This window comes from Loxodonta africana, chromosome 21 (genome assembly GCF_030014295.1).
Source record: "Loxodonta africana isolate mLoxAfr1 chromosome 21, mLoxAfr1.hap2, whole genome shotgun sequence".
NCBI classification, from domain to species: domain Eukaryota; kingdom Metazoa; phylum Chordata; class Mammalia; order Proboscidea; family Elephantidae; genus Loxodonta; species Loxodonta africana.
In genome coordinates, this window is record NC_087362.1 from 46,287,475 (window position 1) to 46,312,583 (window position 25,109).

Genomic DNA, 25,109 nt, shown 5'->3' on the forward strand with positions numbered 1-25,109 from the left:
AAGAGGGACTAAATAAAGTTTTTTTTTTTTTTAAATAAAGTAGTCATAGATCTATCATGTGGAGAGGAAATCAAAGTGATATAGGGAGATACAAGTTACGACAAAGGAGACTAATGATCCTACACATCAAAATAAAATATAAGAAAAACATAAAGACTCAGCAAAAACAAAATCAACAACAATGAAAAAGAACACACAATTTACAAAGAAAAACTACTCAGCACCAACAATTAAAGGGAAAAAGGAGACCGTCAACACCACATAAAAAGACATCGAAATGACAGCACTAAACTCATACCTACCCATAATCACACTGAATGTAAATGGACTTAATGCACCAATAAAGAGATAGAGAGTGGCAGAGTGGATTAAAAAAACATGATCCATCTATGTGCTGCCTACAAGAGACACACACCTTAGACTTAAAGACATAAACAGACTAAAACTCAAAGGATGGAAAAAAATATGTCAAGCAAACAACAATCAAAAAAAGCAGGAGTGGCAATACTAATTTCTGACAAAACAGACTTCAAAGTTAAATCTATTATACTGCCACAGTAGTCAAAACAGCGTGGTGCTGGTACAACAACAGATACATAGTCCAATGGAACAGAATAGAGATTCCAGACATAAATCCATCCACATATGAGCAGCTGATATTTGACAAAGGCCCAAAGTCAGTTAAATGGAGAAAAAACAGTTTCTTTAACAAATGGTGCTGGCATAACTGGATATCCATCTCCAAAAAAAATGAAACAAAACTGATACCTCACACCACACACAAAACTAACTCAAAATGGATCAAAGACCTAAATATAAAATCTAAAACGATAAATATCATGGAAGAAAAAATAAGGACAATGCTAGGAGCCCTATTACATGGCATAAACAGTATACAAAACATTACTAACAATGTACAAGCACCAGAAGAGAAATTAGATAACTGAGAGGTCCTAAAAGTCAAACTCCTATGCTAATCCAAAGACTTCATCAAAAGAGTATAAAGATTACCTACAAACTGGAAAAAAGTTTTCCTACAAACTGGAAAAAGTTTTTAGCTATGATATTTCTGATCAACATCTGATCCGTAAAATCTACATGGAATTGCAAAAAAAAAAAAAAAAAGACAAATAACTCAATTAAAAAATGGGCAAAGGATATGAACAGGCACTTTACCAAGGAAGACATTCAGGCAGCTAACAGATATATGAGGAAATGCTCATGGTCATTAGCCATTAGAGAAATGGAAATCAGAACCACAATGAGATTCCATCTCACCCCAACAAGGCTGGCATTAATCCAAAAAACACAAAATAGTAAATATTGGAGAGTTGTGGAGAGACTGGAACACTTATGCACTACTGGTAGGAATGTAAAATGGTACAACCACTTTGGAAATCGATTTGGTGCTTCCTTAAAAAACTAGAAATAGAACTACCATACGATCCAGCAGTTCCACTCCTTGGAATATACCCTAAAGAAATAAGAGCCTTCACACGAACAGATATATGCATACCCAAGTTCATTGTAGCACTGTTTATAATCACAAAAAGATGGAAGCAACCAAGGTGTCCATTAACAGATGAATGGATAAATTATTGTATATTCACACAATGGAATAATACATGATTAAGAACAATGATGAATCTTTGAAACATTTCATAACATGGAGGAATCTAGAAGACATTATGCTGAGTGAAATTAGTTGTAAAAGGACAAATATTGTATGAGACTACTATTATAAGAACTCTAGATAAAGTTTAAACATAAAAAAAATATTCTTTGATGGTTATGAGGGTGGGGAGGGAGGGAGAGGGACATTCACTAACTAGATAAAATAGACAATAATTATTTTAGGTGAATGGAAGGGCAACACACAACACAGGGTATCAGTACAACTGGACTTAACCAAAAGCAAATAAGTTTCCTGAATACAACCAAACACTTCGAAGTCCAGAGTAGCAGGGACAGGGGTCTGGGGACCATGGTTTCAGGGGACATCTAGGTCAATTGGCATAATAAAACGTATTAAGAAAATGTTCTGCATTCCACTTTGGTGAGAGGCGTCTGGGGTCTTAAATGCTAGCAAGCGGCCATCTAAGATGCATCAATTGGTCTCAACCACCTGAAGCAAAGGAGAATGAAGAACACCAAAGACATATGGTAAAGATGAGCCCAAGAGATAGAAAGAGCCACATAAACCAGAGACTACATCAGCCTGAGGCCAGAAGAACTAGATGGTGCCTGTCTACGACCACCGATCACTGCTGTGACAGGCAACACAACAGAGAATCCCTGTTGGACCAGGAGAATAGTGGGATGCAGATCTCAAATTCTTGTAAAAAGACCAGGCTTAATGTTCTGACTGAGACTGGAGGGACCCTGACAGTCATGGTCCTCGAACCTTTTGTTAGCCCAAGATTGGAACCATTCCTGAAGCCAACTCTACAGACAGGGATTGGACTGGACTATAAGATAGACAATGATACTGGTGAGGCGTGAGCTTCTTGGCTCAAGTAGACACTTGAGACTATGTACGCAACTTCTGTCTGGTTGCAAGATCAGAAGGAAGAGGGGCACAGGAGCTGGTTGAATGGACACGGGGAATACAGGGTAGAGAGTAATGAATGTACTGTCTCATTAGGAGGACAGCAGCTAGGAGTACATAGAAAGGTGTGTATAACTTTTTGTATGAGAGACTGACTTCATTTGTTAACTTTCACCTAAAGCACAATAAAAATAAAAACCAAACCAAACCCACAGCCGTCAAGTCTATTCCAACTCATAGTGACTCCGTAGCGTTTCCAAGGCTGTAAATCTTTACAGGAGCAGACTGCCACATCTTTCTCCATCAGAGTGATTTCCAATCCCTGACCTTTGGATTTGCAGTCAAGGAATTTAACTGCTGTGCCACCAGGCCTTCTGTAAGAATAGGAATTAATTTTTCCCAAAGTAAACAAATATGCAACAAAAATTATGATTTGAGTATAGCAAAATGTTGTGTTGGGGGCTGATTACTCAGTACAGTGAACTCATCTACCCTGAGAGCCACACATTTAAATCATCCTCAAATTTCTTGATCCACATTTAGTTAACCTAAAAATACTCTTTCTGAAGGAAGACACTGAAATGAAATGAATTTTTTAAACTGGCTTAGATAATTTTATGAATAGTGATAACATTTATAGTTAAGTGGGAAGGATCAGTCATGCCTCTGCTTCCACAGATCTAGATTATAATTGTAAAAACCAAGAAATGATTTTCCTACTCTATGTGGCATTACGGCAATTATGGCAAGGTGACAAGGTTGTTAGAACTCTGGAGGTCTTCACAGGTTCCCCCACAAGGATTCATGTGCATGCATGTAAGGATACTACTTGAGGCCATTGTATTAACCATCCAAAAGTTTGAAAGAGAACAGTACCTGACATTCATACAGGATGGGAAACAGTTTGTGGGACATTTGAGTACAGTTCTAAGAAAGGTCTTTCTTCAGTAGCGGGGCATACCTAGCCCTAGATGAAATCACGTACTCTTTACTTATCAGCTGTCTTGTTATCTGACATTTCACATTTATGGCAGTAGCAAAAAATCTTGACTATTCTGTGTTATTAATGAGCCGGCAGGCATGGCAGCAATGGCTGTGGAGCATCCTCTCCCTTGAGGAGTCTCCAGGCAGCCTCAGGGAAGCTGGGCCGCGCTGCCCCGCACCCTCCACTCCCTCCTGCTAGTGAGGGCGCCATGTCCAGCTGCTGTGTAGGGCTGGTCTCTTCCTTGGCCACAGCCTCTGGGCAGATGCACAGGCAGCACTGAGGCAGCGGGTGCCTGTTCTGGGTTCCCGGCTTCTATCTGGCCTGAGGCCCTGCAGCTCAAAATTGCTGTGGGGTGGGAAGGGAGGAAAGAAAGAAGCATCAGAGAGGGTGTTTGGAAGAAATGTGTGCAAGTTTAGTGACATCCCAAAGTGAGCCAAACTGGGCCTGAAGCCTCTGCCTTGTTGCAGTTGGGTACACGGCCAGGTTCCCAGTGCCCTAGCAGAAGCCCCGAGCCTCAATGACTCACCAGGCCTGAAGGGCAGAGCAGGTTCCCAGATCATGAACACAGGGCTTACAGGGGTGGGAATGGAGCCCTAGAGGTAGCTGTGTGAGGGAAGCTCTGACCCAGCACAGGAGGAAAGTGAAGTGGTTAAGCAGTAGGTCCTCCAGTCACACAGCCCAGCTTTATCCAGCTTTGTCTCCTCCAAACGTCCTTCTCCAAAGAGAAATAATCACAAGTGGACTTGTCACAGTAATGAGCACATCAGTAAATCTTAGCTGTTATTATTTCTATGGTCATATTTTCTAAATAAAAAAAATATGGACAAATGGATCTGAAAACAGAAAAAAAAAATCCTCCATTTTTGCATAGCACTGATTTTCACATAACAACCTTGTCTTTGGGACCTAACATGTTGATACGTGAGGAGTGGGTGTACTGCTCTAGTCCTGCCTAACAAAACTTAAAAGCAAGACTTGAAAGGATCAAACTGTTTCTAAGTAACTTAAGTATATCCCAGAACAAAACTTGATGAAATTTATAGGAATACAAAAATATCCAGCATTCAAGAAGGTAAAATTCACAATGCTTGGTGTACAGTTAAAGATTGACAGGTATGCAAAGAGTCAGGAAAACACAACCCGTAATGAGAATAACCAATCAACTGAAACTGACCCAGGACTGAGACAAAAACTATAATGCCTAAGATGAAAAAATACATTTGATGGGAATAATGGAAGATTAGAAGATTAGTGGACCTGAAGATATAGCACTGAAAATTATCTAAGATGAAGCATAGAGAAAAAAGAATTAAAAACAACAAAACAGCATCAGTGAGCTGTGGGTCAACTTCAAATGGCATAATATCCATATGTATTGGAATCAACTCAACAGCAACAGGTTTGGTTTGTTTAGTTTGGGGGACGGGAGAAGACAGAAAATATATTTGAAGAAATTATGACTGAAATTTTTTCAATTTTGATGTAAATGAATTCCCTACCAATGCAAGAAACTCAATAGACCCCGAACACAAGAAACATGAATAAAGCTACACCAAGGCACATTATAATAAAATTGCACTGTGATCACTGTTTGTGACACAGAGAAAAATCTTAAAAGCAACAAGAGTAAAAAAAAAAAAAAAAAAGTCAGGTTACATATAAATGAACAAAAATAAGATAACAGATTTCTTACTGGAAACAATGCACACGAAAGACAGTAGAGCAACATCTTTACAGTGTTGAAAGAAAAACATTCAGTTGAATCCAAATCAGGCTTTGATAACTATTTAGTATTGAACTTAGAATCATGTAACAAAGAAATCAAACAGACACTGTATGATGACGTATGTACAGGCAGTATGACAAAGCTACATTTATGAATTCCTACCTTCACAGAAGGACATCATGCCTGGTAAAGTACAGGGTCAGTGGAAAAGAGGAAGACTCTAAATGAGATGGATTGACACAGCGGCTGCAACAGTGGGCTCAAGCATAACGATTGTCAGGGTGGCTCAGGACAGGGCAGTGTTTCTTACTGTGGTACATAGGGTCGCTGTGAGTCAGAACTGACTCTGCAGCACCAAACACCACCACCTTCACAGAAAAGAAAAAATCACCCACCAGTCATCCTACCTAGTCTTTACAAGTCTTCTGATACCAATGTCAGCAACCTTATTTTCAAGACCATCTTATTTCTGACTGAAAATGGACAAAGTTCACAGATTGGGTCATAGCTTCCTAAAGCCAGTATCATTGAGTTCTTATAAGCAGAGGCTATAATAGAAGCGCTAATGTAACCTTTTCTTCATGCTGATTTAGTTCTTACCCACTCTTTCCCATGTCTTTTCCAAATGTTTATTTTCCAGCTTTCTAGAGTAACAGTATTTTTAAGAACTCTTCTTGTGTTTAGGGGTGGGGAGATCCTCTGGATGCTTTCATATGTGCATATTCTTTGAGTTTTGTTTCACCTGTAATTAATTCACTCTCACAGTCTCATTATTTTAGATGCTACAGCTCTCTCCACCTGTATATGTATACCATCTCGAAACAGGCAGAGGCAGTGGGCAAGCTGTCACTATTTATTCTAGTCCCTCTATTCTGTAGCACCAGATATTTTAGTTGCTCACCCTTCAAGGCATGGTGAAGCAGGAATATGCCTACTCTTGGAAACAAAAAAAAAAAAAAGAAAAAAAAAAAGTTTTTTTTTCTTTTTTTTTTTGGAAACAAAAGCAAACTAAAACCCTTTCCTCATGACCAAATTCATCACTAGGGGTTGAGTGTTGAAACACTGCAAACCAAACTCTTATACTACTCAACTCATGAGCAGAATCCCCCTAAAGGATCTCTGCAACCTCTGAGATATGTACAGATAGGGAAGCATCAGAAATACATTTATGGCAAGACTTAATGAGACATACAACTGCAGTCCTCAAACCCTCTATGAAATCAAAGCAGGAGTTAAAAAGCTGTAGTTTCAAGGGGCCTACAGCAAAGGGAGAGGTTAATACTAACAATAACAGCAGATATTTAACACTCAGTGTGTACCAATAGTTCTAAGTATTTTACATGTATTAACTTATTTAATCTTCCAACCAACCCTATGAAGCAGGCACTATTATTCCCATTTTACAGTGGGAATAAGTAAGTCAACCAAGGTCACAGTGGTATAGTCAAAATTTGAATCCAGTCTGTCTCCTGAGCCCACACTCTTAATCCCTTCTTTATAGCGTCTCTCAGGATATATTGTTGAGGGGGAGCACTGTATAAAGTCTATAAACATACGGTTAGTGCCTTCTCCTCTCATTACTTCACTATCCTGAAAACAGGATAAATGTTACTTGACCTGCCTCTCTTATAGGTCATTTTGAGGAACAAGAAAGAAGTATATAATTTTACAATGTTTGTATGTCATGTGCCATGCAAACAGGTGTTATAGAGGGGGCCTAAAGGCAGCAGCAATGTGTAAAGAGGCATAGGGAAAAGCAATATATTGAAAGTAAGAAGGCAAGCAATAGCAATTGTCAAAAAGAAGCTTTAGACATAACAGAGGTACAGAGTAACCACTGATGCCTTTCTCACTTGCTCATCAGTGCTCTTTTCCAAGGCTAAGGGATCTTGACCCAAGAGTAAGACAGTTATCTGAAAGTTTTCATTTTTGTGTTAAGAAGGGATTCAGAAGTTGGATTAAATAGGCTTTTAGTCTGTCTGTCCTACGTAGGATAAAAAGAAAGCAGTCATACAGGACCACCAATGGATTCTTGTGTCTTTAATTTAGAAATCTAAGAAGGATTCAGAAAAACTCAAGCTAACTGACTAAGGGAGGGAGGGAAGGAGGAAGGGAGGGTGGGAGAAAGAAAAAAGGTAGGTGGGTAGGCTAAGCCCACGTTCACCGTGAAGTAAAGAATAATGGAAAGCTACCTCTGCTTTCTTTGCAAGTTCTGCCAGAGCCTTGGCTGGTCCACTGCCATGCAGTAAAGCGGAGGCTGAGGGAGCACACCTGTCCTGCTGTAATTAAGGCTGCAGAGCTACAGCAGCAGTACATCCTTCAAACTGACTCTTAAACTGCTTGTGCTGTTCTAACTTCTAAACTTGTTAAAAATGAGATTTGGAAGGTCACTAATCTATAACAGGGGCTAGGCACTACAGACATTTCTTTAAAGCAAAATTAGAAACAGCTACCTAACACATATAAGCTGTTTTAAGATGTTGTCTTTTCACATTTTCCAGAGGGGAAAAACTGTTAATTCCAAGGAGATTAATATCCGTATCAGCATGATATTGAAGCCAGATTGAAAGACTTCTTTTCCCTTGGAGGGGGAAGGGGAGGTGGGGGGGGGAAGCCGGGGGTGGAGGGGGAGCCTTTCCAGTAACAGATAGAGCTTCAGGTCTCTTACCCAACCCTCTCAATGTAATTTAGGTACTTAGAGATTCTCTGATACAAAGGCCTCAATGATCACTAAGGTTTTGTCTTTTCTTGTTAAAAAATTATCTGTAGGAGAATTTGAATTGTGCTCACCATCGTCAAAGAGCTGAGGCAGCAAAACCTCTCTGCAAAGCTAGTTCCATTTAAAATATTTCAGTGTGATCCTGCCAGATCCTAAAATAATTATAGCTTAGAAAGGCAGACATGGCTTTAAGGTCTGAACAGTTATTATACTATACCTTTTCAATGGGTTGGAATAGAGATCAGTGACATAGCTGTATGCTAAGAAAACACACTGAGATACAAGCCATCTGCTTCTGTAGGGACACCCAAAAGAAAAGTACAATGCCTGGGGGAAGTTCAGGGTTTCACTAGGGGCAGTGACACTATTTGTTTGGCACAGAGGATGGCACACTGGCTGGGTTACCAGGAGGCACTGGTTCTCATACAACATACAAACTCTGCTGCCTTAGTCAAGCTTTTCTGAGCACTAGCTACTGCATCTGAAATGCCTGTGCCAATTGTAGACGTTTTGGAAATTTTGAGTTAATAGAGTCACTGCTACCCATTGAATATCCCACTGCAGTTACTAAGAAAAAGACTTGGTTGACGATGGCTGGCTGAGCCAATTGAAGGCGGCTTCCTGGCTCAATTCCTGAGGAAGATAAGATCCCCGTTGACTAAGGGCAGATGCCTCAGACCATGTAAGGACACAGTAGCCTTGCAATGCTGTCCTAGTCCAGCTACTAGAGTTTTGTAAATTATTTATTAGCCGTGGCTATAAATTAGAGATGAATGGAAGGCCATTGGGCCTGCTCTTGGATATACTCCTCATTATTGAATTTCAGGCATTTTCTGCTCTAAGAGGATTTGATATGAGGATTGAATAGTCTCTTGTATGCAGAAGTAGTCTGCTGCTACTGTTTTGCAGTGTTCCTATCTCAACTTTGGCTCTAATAGAGGTTTCGACAAGTCCTTTGCTAGGAAAGGTAAACATAGTCAATCATCTGTTTAATTCAACTTTACCTTTCATATCCTATCTGAAACACTAGATTTGGTTCCCATTTTGGAAAAATTGAACTTTTCTCTCTCCTGACCATCAGTAAAACTTCCTTTGTTCCTGGTTGTGTCGTGTCTAGAATTCTCACATAAACGTTTGAATTAAAAATGTAGGTGCTATTAGGGCTCTCTGGGGGTCAGGTATTCTCCAAGTGGTCAGGCTTATTCCTCCCAATTAAATAGGCTGGCGAGCATCATGGCCAAAACTTCTGTGTTTTTTATGAGTGCAAGGGATGGAAAATACAAGGGTACTTAGAAATAGCAAAGAGCTTGTGCACATGCTTGTGTACTTTGGACTAAGTACTCCCTGCACACCCAACCTAAAAATACTGTTCAAATTTACACTGTCAGTCATCAAACTTTTTATGACTCTGTCTACACACACAAAAAAAAATTTGGTAACAGACAAGAGCTTTTGCTCATATTTTTTTTAATGTATCACAATGAGCAGGAAACATACTTGATGAAATATTTTCAAAGGAGTATATTCAATTACCATCTACAATCAACTTAACTATGACAACAAAGTTTTTGTGACAAATTTTTTTTTTTTCAGTTTGAAAGTTCCATGTGGTTCTGTTTGTTAGTCTCCATGTATTTTGGTACAGTTCGAGATCAGCATTGTTACAGTAACAAAAAAGCTAACAAGACTACATTATAGAAAAACACCAAGAACATCATTTTTGGTTTCACTTGCTCTATTTTTTTTTTCTTTTTTTTTTTTACATTGCAAAGGCTGTTCATATACCTCTTCACCTCAGGGTCACGTTCATTTACGCTTTCTTTCCTACCCAACTTGCCCCCTCCCCCCAAAGTAAACAAACAAAAAAACTAGTCAAAGCTTTGTTTCACAGTGGGCAGTATCTCAGCGCCAACAACCAACTCAATTTATGTTTCTATTTAAAATGTTTTAATTTAATTTATTATTTAAAAAAAAAATATATGTCCATGAACATCAAGTGCACTGGCTTAGGTAACGGCCTCTCTCCTGCATCTTCCTGCCATGCCTGATAAACTCAGGTTTAAACACATGCCGTCTGTTTTACTTTATTTTCAATTGTGTAAAACTTTGGCCACATTCATGTCTTTAAATAGCTTTTAATTTAACAAAATGAAAACTTTCTAGATGTATTAAACTTTTTTTTTTTTTTTCCTTTTTGGAAAGATCAATGAAGGATGGGTGAAGTAACTCCCATTCTAGGGGTTCATTTGGTGCTATGACTGAATGGTGTCCAGCACCAACCCACACTATGGAGTATTAAAAAAAAAAAAAAAAAATGGAAGTGAAGAACTACTTTAAAAGTGGGTTGAGATATCCTACTCAGCTACCTACTATGCAGCAGACAGGAGTAATTTCCTCGAGTGAGATCAATCTAAATAAACAGTTGAGCATTATAGTGAATTTCATGCTTTTTAAATAACTGATCATAGCCACAGTGGATATCAGCCCACAAACATCTAAAGAGCTCGTGTTTGACCTCTAATATTCACCATCACTGACTGCTTTGCTACTTCTGGGTTAAATGCTGAGAAATATTTTTCTTTTTTGAATGAACATATATGTGGGCAGTTCCGTTATAGAGGAAAGCATTAAGTGTGCAACCCACTCCAGGTTGAAACAATCACACAACCCTTCTGAGGAACACTGGTGGGTGGAAACGTGCTTAGCCAATCTACCCAACCACCTTGCTGTTGCCAAACACACCCATAGGTTGTCAAGGCATGGCATAACAAAACACCGACAGTCACTCTGCCTCACAGAGGGAAGATGGCATAGTAGCTCAAAAAAAGAAAACCACCGGGTAGGGATGGGCAAAATTACAAGGAAATGAACTTAAAGGCCGGGGCGGGGGGGGGGAGGGGGGAGGCGGAGAGAGGCAGGAAGGGATAGAGATTGCACTATTACCAAGCAATACCATTTTTAAAAACAAAGATTTCAGAAAAGACCTAGTAGAATTTGATAGGTAAAGCTAGTGTTAAACTGTTAATTGATATCACATAGAGAACCAAAAACAAAAACAATTTTTTCTATATGATACAGACACAGAGTAACATACAACAGGTAAATGGCAAAAAATATATATATATTTTCATAGAGTTAAAACAAGATAAAATAATGGAAAAAAACTGTACAACTTTAAAATTTAAAAATGTTCATCTCAAACACAGGGAGAAATACAAGAATTCTTGTTAAAAGAAAATAGCTTGTTAAAACAGCAAACGTTTTGTGTACTTGTTTTTGACACCTTATGCTACAACTGGATACTGGTAAGAATAGTCAGATGGTACTCTGTAGTATTTCTACTTAAAAAAATTAAAAAAGGAATTTGCACTGTGCATCAGCCTAGTTAGAAATATGTACAACAGTTCAGGATCTACTTTTCCACTAAACTAAAAACAAATTCATAAAAATAAAACAGTCCCGGCTAAAAAAGAAAATCCATTTTCAGATCTTGGAATGCTCCAGTCTTTTTGCAAAGTCGATGAGTGGCTTCAACACTGGGGAAAGAAGCCCGAAAGGTGACCAAATGGAACCTGCATTCACAGTCTTCAAAGTTCCCTTTTGAAACATAAGGAAGAGAGTGAAGAGGGGGAAGGATTTCACACTTTTGGGGCAAGGGAAGATTGTTTCTGTTGATGTTTGGCTTTGAAAGTGAAACAGCAAAGCATCTATTTGTCTCCAAAATCTACATTTTAGCAGCACAAAGTTTTCCTTTCAAAGTTCAGACCATTTTTAAGATGAGGAAGGATGTGTGTTGTGTTACAGGAATATGAATATTAACATAAAAGCAAGTGCCTCAGATACGGTTCCTTTTTTGCTTTCTGTACAATGCTATCTGCTGCTTTGTTGGCTGCGCTCTGGATCACTCACCGCTCAGACTGCCTAACACAAGGACAACACTTTGAAGTAAAAAATGTGTCTTTTGGTATATGGAATTGTCATTAATAGTTGCCTCTCTTCTTGCAGAAGAAGCACATAAACAACCTGGGAATCTTTTGTTTTACTCTTTCTTTTATTAAACTAAGTCTTGTTTGTTTAAATCAAAAATTCTCAAGTAACAAGAACCCTTCCCCTGCATCAACAGTGAAAGGGTGTGTCTTTGGATTTTATTTAAAGCATGAAATTTCTTTTTCTGAGAGAGGAAAAACAAAACCAAAATCCATAACCCCTGACCAAAAACTTTTTTAGGAAAAAAAAAAGCACACAGTCCAATTACACAAACAGAAACAAATGCTTTAGTTCAGGAAAAGAATATTTGAAGCATGTATCAAAAAGAAGGGGGAAAAGACAAAGGAAAGAAATAAAAAATAAATGCACAAGGCTAACAGACATAGGTAACTAGAATTATATGCTTTTAAAAAGTTTCAACTCCCCAACCAAAAATATTCTGTGAGGATCCTAGTGACCCCTAAAACCCTTTGAAATTCTTTCTTTAGTTTTATAAAATAATTTGCAGCTACCCTCTAAGAAATGAAGGCAACTACCTTAAGTGGAAGATTATAGGATGGGAGGTGGAAGGAAGAAAGAGAAAGTGGAGTTAAGGGACAAAGGGGAGAAAAGTTTAGGCGAATCAACAGATTGCAATCTAACTGCTAGGAATGAACAAGACAACATCAAATGAGGAGCTGTCAGCTGGACCATACAAAAAGCTAAATGTACACAAAAGGTTTTTTTTTTTTTTCCTTTAAAATCTACCATACTGCTTCAGTTCATTTCCAATGCAACAATCTACTCAACACCAAAAATGGTCATATCTATCATAAATACAGAAAGTCAGTTTTTAAAATTTTTTTTTAAGCTACAAGTCCTCAACACTCTTTGTGTATGTGGTTTTTTTTTTTTTTCTGAAAGTGGGAGTGCTTAAATTTTCCCCTTGAAATTGGCTTCAGCAGAAAAGCTATCCTTAAAATCCCCAGAAAGCTAAAGCAGTTCACATTGTTTTTCTCGAATACTTTCTGCCCGTTTAAATTAACAAAACAAAAAATCTTTTCTGGAACCCAAAAAAAAAAAAAAAAAAGAACAATTTTAAAAGTAATATATATAAAACAATGATTCTAAAAACAGAACAAAGTGTGAGCAATTGACCTGAGAATAAAAAGACATTACATTTCTTTTTTTTTCTTTTAGCAAGCCATTGGTATCTGAATGCTAAGATAGCAAGAAAAGTTAAAACTGAAGCAGGTGGACTGCTTTCCCATACAGTGCATGCCGGGCTCCTCTGTGCTATCAACGTGGGGCGTTTATTGAAAAAGGGCAAATATACAAGGGGTTTAAGCTCCAAAGACATTAGCGAGGCCCTGCGGACTTCCGTTTCCCAGACCAATATAGTACCTTCAAAAGGACACAATGTAACAAGGTTAGGTTTTTTTTTTAATAAAAGAAAAAAGAAAATGTAAGATCACCGGCATAGATAGGTATATGGGAAAACAACCCACGCTTTTTCTTTTTTTCCTTTTTTTTTTTTTTTTTGGTTAGAAGCTTTGGAATTGCAGTTAGTCTATTTTTGAAATTGGTTAATTTTTGTATTTAAATTCATTTGTATTGTTCATCTTCAAAGCTTACAATCTGAAGGTGTCCGTTCCTACACTGGTCAGACCACTGTCCTTGGGGCAGCTGGGGTCTTTGGGACCCTCCACCGGGCTCGCCGGTCCGTCGGACTTTTGGCTGAGATCCGTGTCAGACTCCTCCGAATAGTCGTCTGTTGGCATCGAGGGCTGAACCCCTGAGGTGCTGCATGAACTTGAGGTAACCGTTGAAGATGAGGAGAGAGGAGGAAAAGAAGGGGGCTTCGCAGCCGAAGCCCGGGAGACCACTTGCGGCCAAGACTTCCTGGAGGCGTGGGGGGAAGCGGAGGGGGGGGCGGCGGCCGACGGGGGAGGGGGGCTGTCGTTTGAGTGAGCGGCAGACTGCGAGGTAGATGCGGTGCTAGGATCGGGGAAGCAGGCAGAGTGAGGTAATAAACTAGGGTGCTCTTTGGCGTTTCTTGCTGCTCTCGTGATTGTTCTGTGTTTGTGCAAGGCCGACTCGAGATGTTGACTCAGAGCTTCCTCCCCACAGAGCGCGCTCTCGCACGCCAGGCAGTGGTACGAGCCGCCGCCACCATTACCGCCGCCGCTGCCGTTGCCGCCGCTGCCGCTGCCGCTGCCGCTGCCGCCGCCGCCGGTGGGGACATGAAGCACCATCTCTTGCAGGTTCACCACAGACTGGCCGAAAAAGCAGAGGGACTTCAGGTGGCTCCTCGCCGCCTCCTCGTCACTGAAGCCTGCCTGGCACTTACGGCAGACCAACTTGTACTGCACCTTTGGAACAATGAAGGGGTCGTAGAGGGAGTCCGCACTTTTGCTTTCTGCTTCTGGCTCTTCGGGGGGTTTCGGCAGGAGAGGGGACACCTCACGGGGTGCGTTTTTCTGCTCTTCTGGTTTGGGGGATTCTTTGGCAGGGTCTTTGTCTGGGGAAGCAGCCCCCTGGGGGACTGGTGTTTGGCTTGCTTTGGGCTGCTGCACTTTTTGCTGCTGCTGCAGTTGTCGCTGCTGCTGCTGCTGCTGCTGCTGGATGGCCTCCTGCAGACTCTGCTGGTATTGCTGGTACTGCTGCAGTAGGGAGCCAGGGGACAGCCCCATCAGGGCCTGTGACAGCGCAGGGCTGTAGGGAAACAGGCCTTCCATGCCATACATAGGCTGCAGGTACCCACTCTGCAGGGCGCCAGGGATCTGGGGAGCATAATAAGGAGAAAAGCCTGGTACAAAGTAAGGAAGGAACTGGCTCGTGAGCAATGCTGTGGGGTCCGAAGTCAAGGCTGCCTGCAGGGCCTGCAGCTGTGCAGGATCCACTGCATACTCCATGGCGGGGAGTGGGGCAGAAATCGTGGCTGCCGCCGCTGTGGGACCCTCTCCTTTCTCCTTCTTGGGGACAGGCAGGAGCTCCCCTTTCCCTTTGTGTGCCTTTTCTTTCTCCTTCACTTTCTCACTGTCCTTGTCCTTGCGTTGCTGCTGCTGCAGCGGGAGCTGTGGTGCGGGTGGCGGCTGGGCTGCTGCTGGCGGTGGTGGTGGTGGCTGCTGCTGCACCTGTGGCTGCAGGGGTTGGGAGGGTTGCTGAGGGTTCATTGCCATTGTGGCTTGTGCTGGGGTTGGGGAGCTCAGCGATGCCGAGGACGGTTTATTTGGTAATCCAGATGTGGGGAGGCCAGGGGAAGGAACTGTTGTGCTGGGCAGACCCATCAAGTTCGGTTTGGGAGACGTTAAAGCTGAAAGGAATGGAGAAAGGGAAATCACATGTCAGTCTGCAGTAGGGAGGCTGGACTTGATGTTCTACCTGTGTCAGTGACACATATTTGGATGTCTCAAGGTTTAAACTTGAAAAATCCTCTCAAAACCATTGTTTCCAACAGGTATCCCTCCAGTCTTAGGGTTGGACTATTGTTAGCTGCTGTTGAGTAGTCCCCCAGCTCTTGGCAACCCCATGCTCAGTGGGATTAGACTGTTGTGATCCAGGGTTGGATAACCTTGTATAATCAGGATCTAGTCCTGGGTCAGCTCCCATACTTTCTCTATTCAGCTAAATAACTTTCAGCTTCCAGCACTTTCCTGCCCAACATGCCACACCTACTAGTTCACTTTTCCCACTAGTTGACATTTTCTTGGCCATGCAATCCCAGATACCACTCGCTCTGCCCAGTGCACTTAGTCTGGAGGCCCCTAAATCAGCTATTTTCAGTTGGGACTCATCTGAACCAAAGCTTCACAGAAACAGTACAGCCAAAGTGAGGCAACAGGAGCAGTGAGCAAAAACAAAGTTGGCAATTCTCCAAGGCCACATGAACAAATGAAACAGGTTTTACGTGTGCTTGCCCCCTCTGATCCCTGGTGCTGCAGCTGAATAGATGCTACAGGAGGACAGAGAGAAGAGGAGGAATGGGACCATGTGAAGAGCATGGAAATAAAGAAAAACAATCTATCCAGGGAAAACTCTTCTACTGCCTTGGCCCAGCTGGTATCTAGGAATAGGATTCTGGAGTTCTGGAACCAAACATCTCCTCCAGCCTCTGAATGACATGCAGCAGTTGGCAGGGCTGCAGATGCTTGAATAAGCAGCCACAGGAAGAGGAGAAAATCAGTGCCCAAAATGGAACAGCCCAAGGTGCTGGCACCACAGTTCCCAAGACATCACAACCTACCCCCAGGCATTACCACACCCACATGGAGTACAGTTCCATCCTTGATCATAGTCAGATCTAATCCACCACAACCCTGCAGAGCCTTCACCCACCCTAGAGCCTAATATCCTCCCTGACCCATAGCTGTCTCCTTGTTTGAGTCTTCTGTTCCAGGGTGATGAAAAGAGGATAGTGTTGCTGATGGTATGCCAAGCTGCAGGAGTCAAAGAGCTCACAGGCAACAGCCGCCAGAACGCATCTTCATTTACCACACCCAAGAAACTAGACAGTGCATATCTCTTCATTTCAGAGGACACTATAAACCAAACCAAATCCACTGCCATCAAGTCTGTTCCAACTCAGAGTGACTCTATAGTACAGAGTAAAACTGCCCCAGAGGGTTTCTAAAGTTGTAACCTTTACAGAAGCAGACTGCCAGCATCTTTCTTCAGCGAAGTGGCTGATGGGTTCAAACTGCTGACCTTTAGGTTAGCAGCCATGCCCTTAACCACTGTGCCACCAGGGCTTCTTTTAGGGGCTCACAAAATGTAAAATCATAAATTCTACAGCTCCTCATATTTCATCTGGACTATCCTCTGCCAGAGAGCTGGGGTAGGGGTTCTAAAACATGACACTGTACTTGTGAAAAACACACATCTGAAGCCCCGACCTCAGTGAGGATCACTGCAACCTGAGTGAAGACCATTGGCATTTCTGGCTACGGTGGTGCAGTGTTCACCAAACCATTAGACTGTATTTGAAAAACCCTCAAATTTTAGATGAAGAGAATAGGGTTGCATCAAGTTGCCAATCCTAGAAAAACATCCACTAACATTTGGATAACCAAGGAGGATGATTCCCTCAGCATCACATAGCATCATTAACTTACTCTTTCAAAATAAGCAGAAAAGGACCTCTGAAATTAAGTTGTCCAGTTTCCTCAACACATAAAAGGGACAAAAACCAGAGAAGACGTGACTGACTTTACTGATTTAAAGTCTTGATTAAATTGCACAAATGAGACCAAGACAGAATGGATTATGAATTCTAAACTTAGGGCATTACTCTGTCAACCACAAGGCAATGGGCCTGCTCCAGGTTTTAGGTTTGGGGCTAGAGCCAAAAAGGCCAGTGGGGCAAGGAAGAAACATCTGAGATGTCCCCATCCCTATTTGGCACTAGGCTTTCAGTAGAAAGATATGGGTAAGAAGGCCTTAAACTGACTTTATATATCCTCAATTGACAGCCTACATAAGAGATTCCAATTTTAAGAAACATGTATTGAACCTATACTTCTACTAAACTCTGCACTAGCCATGTTAGACACAGTAGTTCAATACAATTCTACAATATCAGCTTTCTCATCTGTAAAGTCACAACTGAGCAAGTTATTTCATCTCCCAGAAGCTTGGCCATGCACTTCTGGGAGTCAGACCGACCAGGTAGGTGTGGGTAGTGGCTAACATGTATCGGCTGTGTGTCGTTGGCCCATCAGTTGACCTCGTGGAACCTCAGCTTTTCACAATAGGTGGTTGTAGGGATTAAATGAAAGACCATGTGGAAAGAACTTAGAATTAGGCTTCTCATACACTAGAGACTTAATGAACATGAGTTCCTTCCCTCCCATTCCACATCCAGTGCTCCTGAGAGCTGTGGTGCAGTCAGGTGAAGGTAACTGAGGCTACCTTGAGTAAGAGCAGACTTTTCTATCTTGAGTCCACTCTAAGTGGTCAGAACCTGAGTAGCACTAAACATATACCTGTTGACTGACTGGCTGATATTGGGTGTTGTGGAAGGAGCACATAGCACTGGGAGCCAGGAGGCCTGGGTGGGAGCTCTGGCTCCTACCCTAGCTTGCTGAATGGTCTTGACCTCTCTGGGCCTCAGTTTTCTCATCTGTAAAACAAGGGGAATAGATCAGACATTCTGATTCTAATCTGTTCACATCATTACGATATGCTGGGCCTTCCCAAGCCCCTCTGCCAGGGTCCTGGGCTGCAAGGGGAATTTAGTGCCTAGACACTTTCCGCAGCTGATTTCCTAGCTTATGTCTAGCTGGCTTTAGAATCATTCTGCAACATTACTTGCCTACACATATAAGCAACTACTTCTATGTCTTAATGCCTTCTTTTCTTGTCCTTCTCTTTGGATAAGAAACTGGACCAGGAATAATGTAGCTTCATGTTCTGTAAAACAGCCAAAATTGTAAAACTGGGAATTAATTCAACCAGCAACTGGGACTGCTGTAGGAAACAGCAAAGCCACCTTCAAGCACTGGGAACAAGCACACGTTTTGAAGGTAGGGAGGCACTCTGAGGGGCTCTCCTTTGGTGAATGTGCACTGGCCACTGCAGGCCATTGGGTGAAGTTGCTGACTTGTGCCTAAGCCTCACAGGATATTGGAGGTGAAGGTCCAATTTACAAAAGATAGATGGATCCAGAGAAGATGGATGAGGACAGATGGAGAAACAAAAGAGGTAGACAAGAGGAACTATTAAACTCTCTATTAAGTGGAAATACAAGAGTGCTAAATATTTATGTCTCTGAATAAAGGAGGAAGCAATGGGCAAAAAGAAACGAAGGGGTGACTGAGAACCCCTCAAAATGTGCGCTAGTCAGTCTGAAGGATAAATATGTCAAAATTCAGAACTACATTGCCCAATACAAGATTCCTGGTCAGTGTATTCCAGTAGAAAGGCAATTGCATTACAAGCTAAGAGAGAACTCCAGGAGTAAGGACCCATCATAAAAGGTGCTTCCTGATACCAGTTCTCCTGCTAGAGCAAGTAACTCTCTAAAAAAGAGAGCTGGTACTGCAGGCAAGGGCAAAGAGCTGATTTAAATCATCTCAAACCAGTTCCCCAGAGGGGATGACCCAGAATTAACTAGGTTTCAAAAAAAAAAAAAAAAAAAAGGTTTCAGGTATCTTATATTTGTAACAAATCTCTAGATAGGATCAACATTTCCACAAGGACTGAATCAGTCTATGAGAGAAATGTCTTTCTTGAAAATACCTCAGGAGTTAGTATGCCAGGACCCTCAAGCTTTCCCCTGTAGCACACACCCTGGTTGTGCTACTGAACACAGGGCAAAAGAGTGGTTTCAGAAGAGATCGTTTCAATTAGCAGGTTCTATCCCTGACCTACGAAGGCAAAGAATCAGTTGCACACCAGCAGTAGGGAGACTAAATAGAAAGGAACTGAAGTTATGTTGCTGTTAGAGAACTAGAAAGAGGAAGCTTCCTACTAGTACTGGGAGGGTTTGGGTTGTGGCCACATGACAAAACTCATAATTGGGCAGCTCCTTAAAGAAGAAAGAATCACCTAGAGCAGAACCCACCTGTGTTGGATGGAGTAAAGCCTGGCAAGGAGGGGCTGTTGAGGCCGGGGAGCAACACAGGAGGAATGCCCTGGAGCGCTGGATACGCTGTAGGAAGGTTAAGAGCCTGAAGAGGGGCATTGTCAAACATCCCTTGCTGCTGAGCTGCCAGTCCGAGGACCTCATTGGCCTTTTTAATCCGGTCCAACTCTTGCTGAGCCATCAACTGACGTACAGTGGCTGGGTCAAAGTATTCTTTCTCCTTGTCCAACTGGCTTCCAATAGTGTCTTTAACTTTGGAGATATGCTGTTGGGAAAAGATATGGTCACGTACAGACAGCCGAGCGCTGTACTTGATGCCACACAAAGTGCACTCTGTTTTGGGTCCCTCATAACTTGTTTGGTTTATACCAAAATGCTTGGCCATGCTTAACTTAGACTTCTTTTCCTTTGCCCGGGCATTCTGGAACCAGACCTGAACGACTCTCTTTGGCAGTCCAATGTCATTGCCCAGGACCTCACACTCTAGCATGGTGGGCGTCCTGTAGTCATTAAAGCATGACTTGAGGACCTTTAGCTGCAGATTGGTCATTTGAGTGCGAAAACGTTTCTGCCCAGGCCTATCCCCGCTATCTCCAGATTTGCCTGTTGACCCGCTTGCACCAGGACTCGGGGAGCAGGGATCTGCAAGGCTTGAGGTTTCACTGTAGTCCACTGTGCCTTCGTTGTCATATTCCTTGCTGTAGAAGCTCGGGGCTGGGCTGACCAGACCCGATGACAACCGATCTTCATACTCAGACATTGCCATCATGGCCACTTTGGTCAACCCTTCATTGGGTGCTGAAGAAGATTTGGTTTCAGTTGCTATTCCTGTCGCACTGTCGTTATCTGCATTGCCCTCATCTCCAGTGGTGGTATCTGTGATTGCCGTGTTGACAGAGGAACAGTCGTCATTGTCCAGCTTAGTTTGGTCAAAGTTTAGATTAACGGAGGACATGGAGGGGCTTTCGAAGTCTTCAATCCCTTCCACTTTGATGGAGGAAGGGCTAAGAAGAGTTCTGGGAGACAACTCCATGGTTTTACTCACAGGCGAGAGGGGAACACCCTGACCATCACTACTGCTTGGGGGTAGGTGGGAAAAGTTAGTTCCATCAAAAATATCTCCTTTCATCTGGAGTCCCCCATCACAGTCTAACAGCATTGCAGACAGAGTTAGGTTGTAGCCAGCTCTCTTGGCTTCATGCCAGTGACGAGACCGTATGTGAGCCTCCAGGGCAGTCTTGGCTTTGAAAAGCGCTCTGCAAAAAGGGCATCTCCTGTGGGCCTGGGCTGGACCTACAGCCCGAAACTGTCCTTTCCTTTCTCGAGCTCGGGTATTCTGAAACCAAACTTGGACCACACGTTTCTTCAGGCCCACCTCATGAGCAATGTGATCCAACATCTTTCGAGTTGGATTGGAGTCCAGTAGATATTTTTGGTAGAGAATTTCTAGCTGCTCTGGTGTAATGGTTGTTCTCAAACGCTTGTCTCTCTGAGGTTCTTCTCCTCCTGTCCCACTGTCATTTTCACCAGGGCTTGCACTGGCCTTTTCTTCCAGCTTCCTCTTCAGAGTGTTCATTGTGGAGGTTGGAGTTGAAGGAGAAGTGGCTGAGCTTGCTGGAATCTGAGGTATGGCCCCAGAGAGCAGCTGGCTGGCCAGGAGTGGGTTACTAGGGTCAAAGAGCATGAAAGGCATATCCAGTGACCTGTCCAAAAACTGGGGGTGGATGAACTGGTTCTGTGCACTCAGAAAGTGAAGTTGCTGATGTTCTTGCCAGTGCTCAAATGATGGAAATGCCAATTTACACTGGTCACACTGGTAGGGGATTAGCTGAGGAGGTAGGTTTGCCAACTGTTGAGGAGTTGACGTGTGGAGGGGCTTGAGGGGAAGGTGGGAGAGCTGGGAAGGACTAGGGCTCGACTGTGGTAAGGGGCACTGAGGAGGGGGCGCTTGTGGAGGTGGCTGTGGTAATGAAGGGGGAGAAGCCAGCTGTGGGAGCTTTTGTTGGGATGCGTTTGTCTTCTGCTCAGGCTGGTCTTGCTGCTGTAGCTCTTGCTTTGGTTGCCCTTGCTTCTCTTGGGTTTGGTTTGGCTGTGCACTGGGAGGTTCAGCCTGCTTTGGTTTCTCATCAGTTGCTTCTGTTTTTGAACTGAAAGTGGCCAATTCATCAGCCTCTGTTGTAAGCTGCAAGAAGGCAGAGGAAGCTGTATTGGCTGATGGAGCTGGGGCACTGTAAGCCTGTGAGGGCATTGGGGTGCTGCAGGAAGAGCTGGTGGGAGTCAGGATTTCCATGGCATCCATGGAATCCTCATTTTGGCTGTCATCCTGCCCCTCGTCATCTTCATCCTTGTAACACAGCTTCTTCTGGTGCTTGATGAGATCAAAGATGCGCTGAAACACCAGGCTACATTTTTTGCACTGGTAGTTTAAGTTGCTGGTTCGAATATATCTATCATTAGTAAGCTCACGCCGCTCTCCATCTTTGCCCTCTCCCTGATTCTCATAATTTTTCCTGGCCTTCTGTCGGGCATTTTGAAACCACACCACTATGACTCGGGTTGGAAGGTTCAGTAAATTAGAGAGTTGCTCAAATTCATCATCCTTTGGGTAAGCATTGGCATCAAAAAAGTCCTGCAGGACCCTCAGCTGGTAGTCAGTAAACCTTGTTCTTGAAGACCTTTTGCTTCCCCAGTACTCCTGCTTCTGAGGTTCTGGTGACGGGGGCCGGGAGTCAATCTTCAGCTCCTCCAGACTGGTGATGGGAGGATTGCTGAAGTTGTAAGGGGAGTCCTTGTTACGCTGCCGCTCTTTGAAGAGAGTATTTCTGAACCAGTGCTTGATCACTTTCTGGGGCAACCCAGACTTGTCTGCCATCTCTTTGATCTGTTCTTCACTGGGGGAGTTGTTAATATCAAAATATTGGCGCAGGACTCGGAGCTGGTCATCCGTGATCCTGGTTCGAGGCCTCTTATTCTGCTGTTGGAGCAGGCTTGGATTGAGCTGATGCTGGTACAGCTGGGCCAGGTCTGCAGGCAGAGGTTCCACAGGTCCAAGTTGAGGTGGCAGCTGAGCCGGTAAGGTCTGTAGTGGCATCGTCTGCATCATCAGTGGTGAGAAGATGGGCAGCTCCATTGGCATGGAGAGCTGGGTGAGTGGAACAGATGGCTGGGCTGGTGCAATCGTAGGAGACGTGATGGGTGGGGCTGAAGCAGGAATGGCTGGCGTGGAAGCTGGCTGAGGTGGTGCTGCAGGAAGAGGAGGAGGAGGAGGAGGGGGTGGAGGTGGAGGGGGTGGGGGCTCTGGGGTCTGGGGCCTCAGGGGGTAGAGTTTATCATAGTGCTCTCTGTACTGTTTGGCAAACCTCTCCAGCTGTTTAAAGGGAAAGTAATTTTGGTGAACATGCTCTTGATGACTCTTTAAAATCAAGATGTTAGAAAACAACTTGCCACAGGAATCACACTCAAGCTTTTCCAAATTCTCTCCTGGCTCCGTCTTCCCATTCTTCTTCTGTACCTTCTGTTTGTTCTCATTGTACTGAATGACCAGCTCAAAGCCAAAGTTCTCCAGCAATGCCTTGGTGGCATTCCCTCTGGCATCTGAGGCAATGCGCGGAGGGAGCATGGAAGGCTCAGAACTACTCCCTAGTGCCAACTCCTTCTTCTCTTTGGCCTTCATGGCATCTGGCAGTGATTCCTTTGGTCCTGGGTTGCCTTCTCCCCCCTCGGCACCGTCCCTCTCTCTCTGGCTTTCTTTCTCCTTTTCTTTGATGACTGATTTGTTTTTCTTCTCGGGGTGTTGTTGACTTGGCTGAAGAAGGGCAGAGTGACTCTGGGACAGAGAGAGCTGGCTCCGCTGTTGCTGCAGGATTTGCTGGTGGCTTTGCTGTGGGATCTGAACCTGAGCCTTTAAATCTTCCAGTAGGCCTGGGCCTGTCCCAGTCAGTGTCAACGCCCCGCTGGTCACGGGCAAGCTTACCTCGGGGTTGAGCTGGAACTCAGCACTGGGGATGTAGAAGGGGAAGAGGAGATGCTGTTGCTGCTGCAGCTGCAGCAAGGTCTCAGTGGTCATGGGGAAGTGAGGAAGGAGGGTGGGGTTGAACAGCTGAGACTGGATCAGGGCTGCCTGCTGCTGCAGCTCTTGCTGCAAGTGAGCTTGAACTTGGGCCTGGGCCTGGGCCAGTGTCTGTGCTTGTTGCTGCTGCTGTTGCTGTTGTTGTTGCTGCTGCCTGGAGGCAATCATATCTGCCAGCTTCTTCCGATTGGCCTCCTTGGGCTCTGAAGGGGAAGTAATATTTGCACCGATGGGATTCCCAAGGGGCGGCATACCTACACTTTCAGTGGGGACTTGGCTCAGTATGTTGGAACTTGGAGCAATGCCAGCACCGCTTGGATTGGTGGTGGTAAAGGTGTTACTGCTGCTGGTACTCACAGGACTTGGGGTGGAAGAACTCAGAGAGACACTGGTGGTGTTTCCAGTCCCGCTGCTACTGCCACTTGCAGCCTCCAGCTTGGCTGCCCGGGCCTTGGTTTGATGCAAAACAGACCTCATATGGATCTCCAAAGTGGAACTCTGGCTATAGGCCACATTACAGGTGTTGCACTTAAAAGGTTTGTTGTCTGGGCTGCTGGTGGGTTCTGGCTGACCAGTTGCCGATTCTTGAAGGGCTCTCTTTAATTTATGCAAGTGGGAAACAGAATTGTAGTGCACTAACAGGATGTTCTTTTGAGTGAAAGATTCCTTGCAGACGGTACATTTGTAAGGGCGAGAAGGGTCTAGAAATTTTTCCATGGTAAAGTTGGGGCCTTTTCTGAAAGGTAGAGCTCTCTTTGGCTCTGAGCCTGAGTCTTCTTGTACTGATCCAGAGTCACTGCCAGTGGGGCTCTGTTTATCTTCCAAGTCACTCTCTTCTTCCTTGTCTTCCTCAACTATTATGGTGTGGTCCTCAGCCAGGGTGGGGTCTCCCATTGCCAGGAGGTCCCCGTTGACCAGAAGGCCACCATAAAGCTGCTGGATGTCAGCCTCACTCAACTCCAGGTGGCTCGTCTCGAGGTGTTTCTTCAGAGCCTGGAAAGTTCGGAAACTGCGCTGGCAAAGACAGCACATGGTGGCAGCTCTGATCACATGGTACTGAGAATGGAGCTGCAACTTTTCAATGGTCTTAAATGCCAGGCTGCACTGATTACAGCGGTACTTGTACACGTGGCGATCTGACACGGGCAGCTGAGGTCTCTTGGTGTGAACTTCACTGAAGTGTGTCTGAAGGGCAGCAGAAGTTTTGAAAACCTGGTTGCACCCCTTCTTCCAGCAGAGGAAGCCTGAGTCTTCCCTCACAGAGCCTGGGTCAGCAGGAGATGGTTTCAAATCTCCACTGTGCTCTGTACTCACTGAAGGCAAGATGTTCTTTCCCAGATCCTCTGAGGTTTCTGTAAAAAAACATCAAGCCCAAAGATAAAGAAGGCTTTGTTTCAAGGACAGCACCCAGAGTGAGCTGTCTACCTGATGAGGACTCACTAACAGAATCTGATGATGAGGGAAATACCCAACCTGAAGGACAGAATCTTTCCACAGATCCCCCAGTATTA

At 43.7% G+C, this 25,109-nt stretch overlaps 1 protein-coding gene across 11 annotated transcripts in view; it reads right to left on the reverse strand.

Moving 5' to 3' along the window:
* Positions 1 to 1,155: 1,155 nt before the first annotated feature.
* ZFHX3 (zinc finger homeobox 3) overlaps positions 1,156 to 25,109 on the reverse strand; it is a 288,226-nt gene continuing 264,272 nt past the window's right edge. For 7 of the 11 annotated variants that reach the window (XM_064273831.1, XM_023556627.2, XM_023556626.2 and 4 more), the window contains 3 exons: positions 19,509 to 24,950; positions 13,580 to 15,260; positions 1,157 to 3,878 (listed from right to left, as the gene is read on the reverse strand). In XM_064273831.1, the coding sequence (XP_064129901.1) occupies positions 3,728 to 3,878; positions 13,580 to 15,260; positions 19,509 to 24,950 (7,274 nt within the window). In that variant the 3' untranslated portion in view covers positions 1,157 to 3,727. Of the gene's footprint in view, positions 3,879 to 12,844; positions 18,066 to 19,508; positions 24,951 to 25,109 lie in introns of those variants that run through there. The other 4 variants (XM_064273833.1, XR_002787467.2, XM_010596779.3 and 1 more) reach the window with 4 other exon arrangements.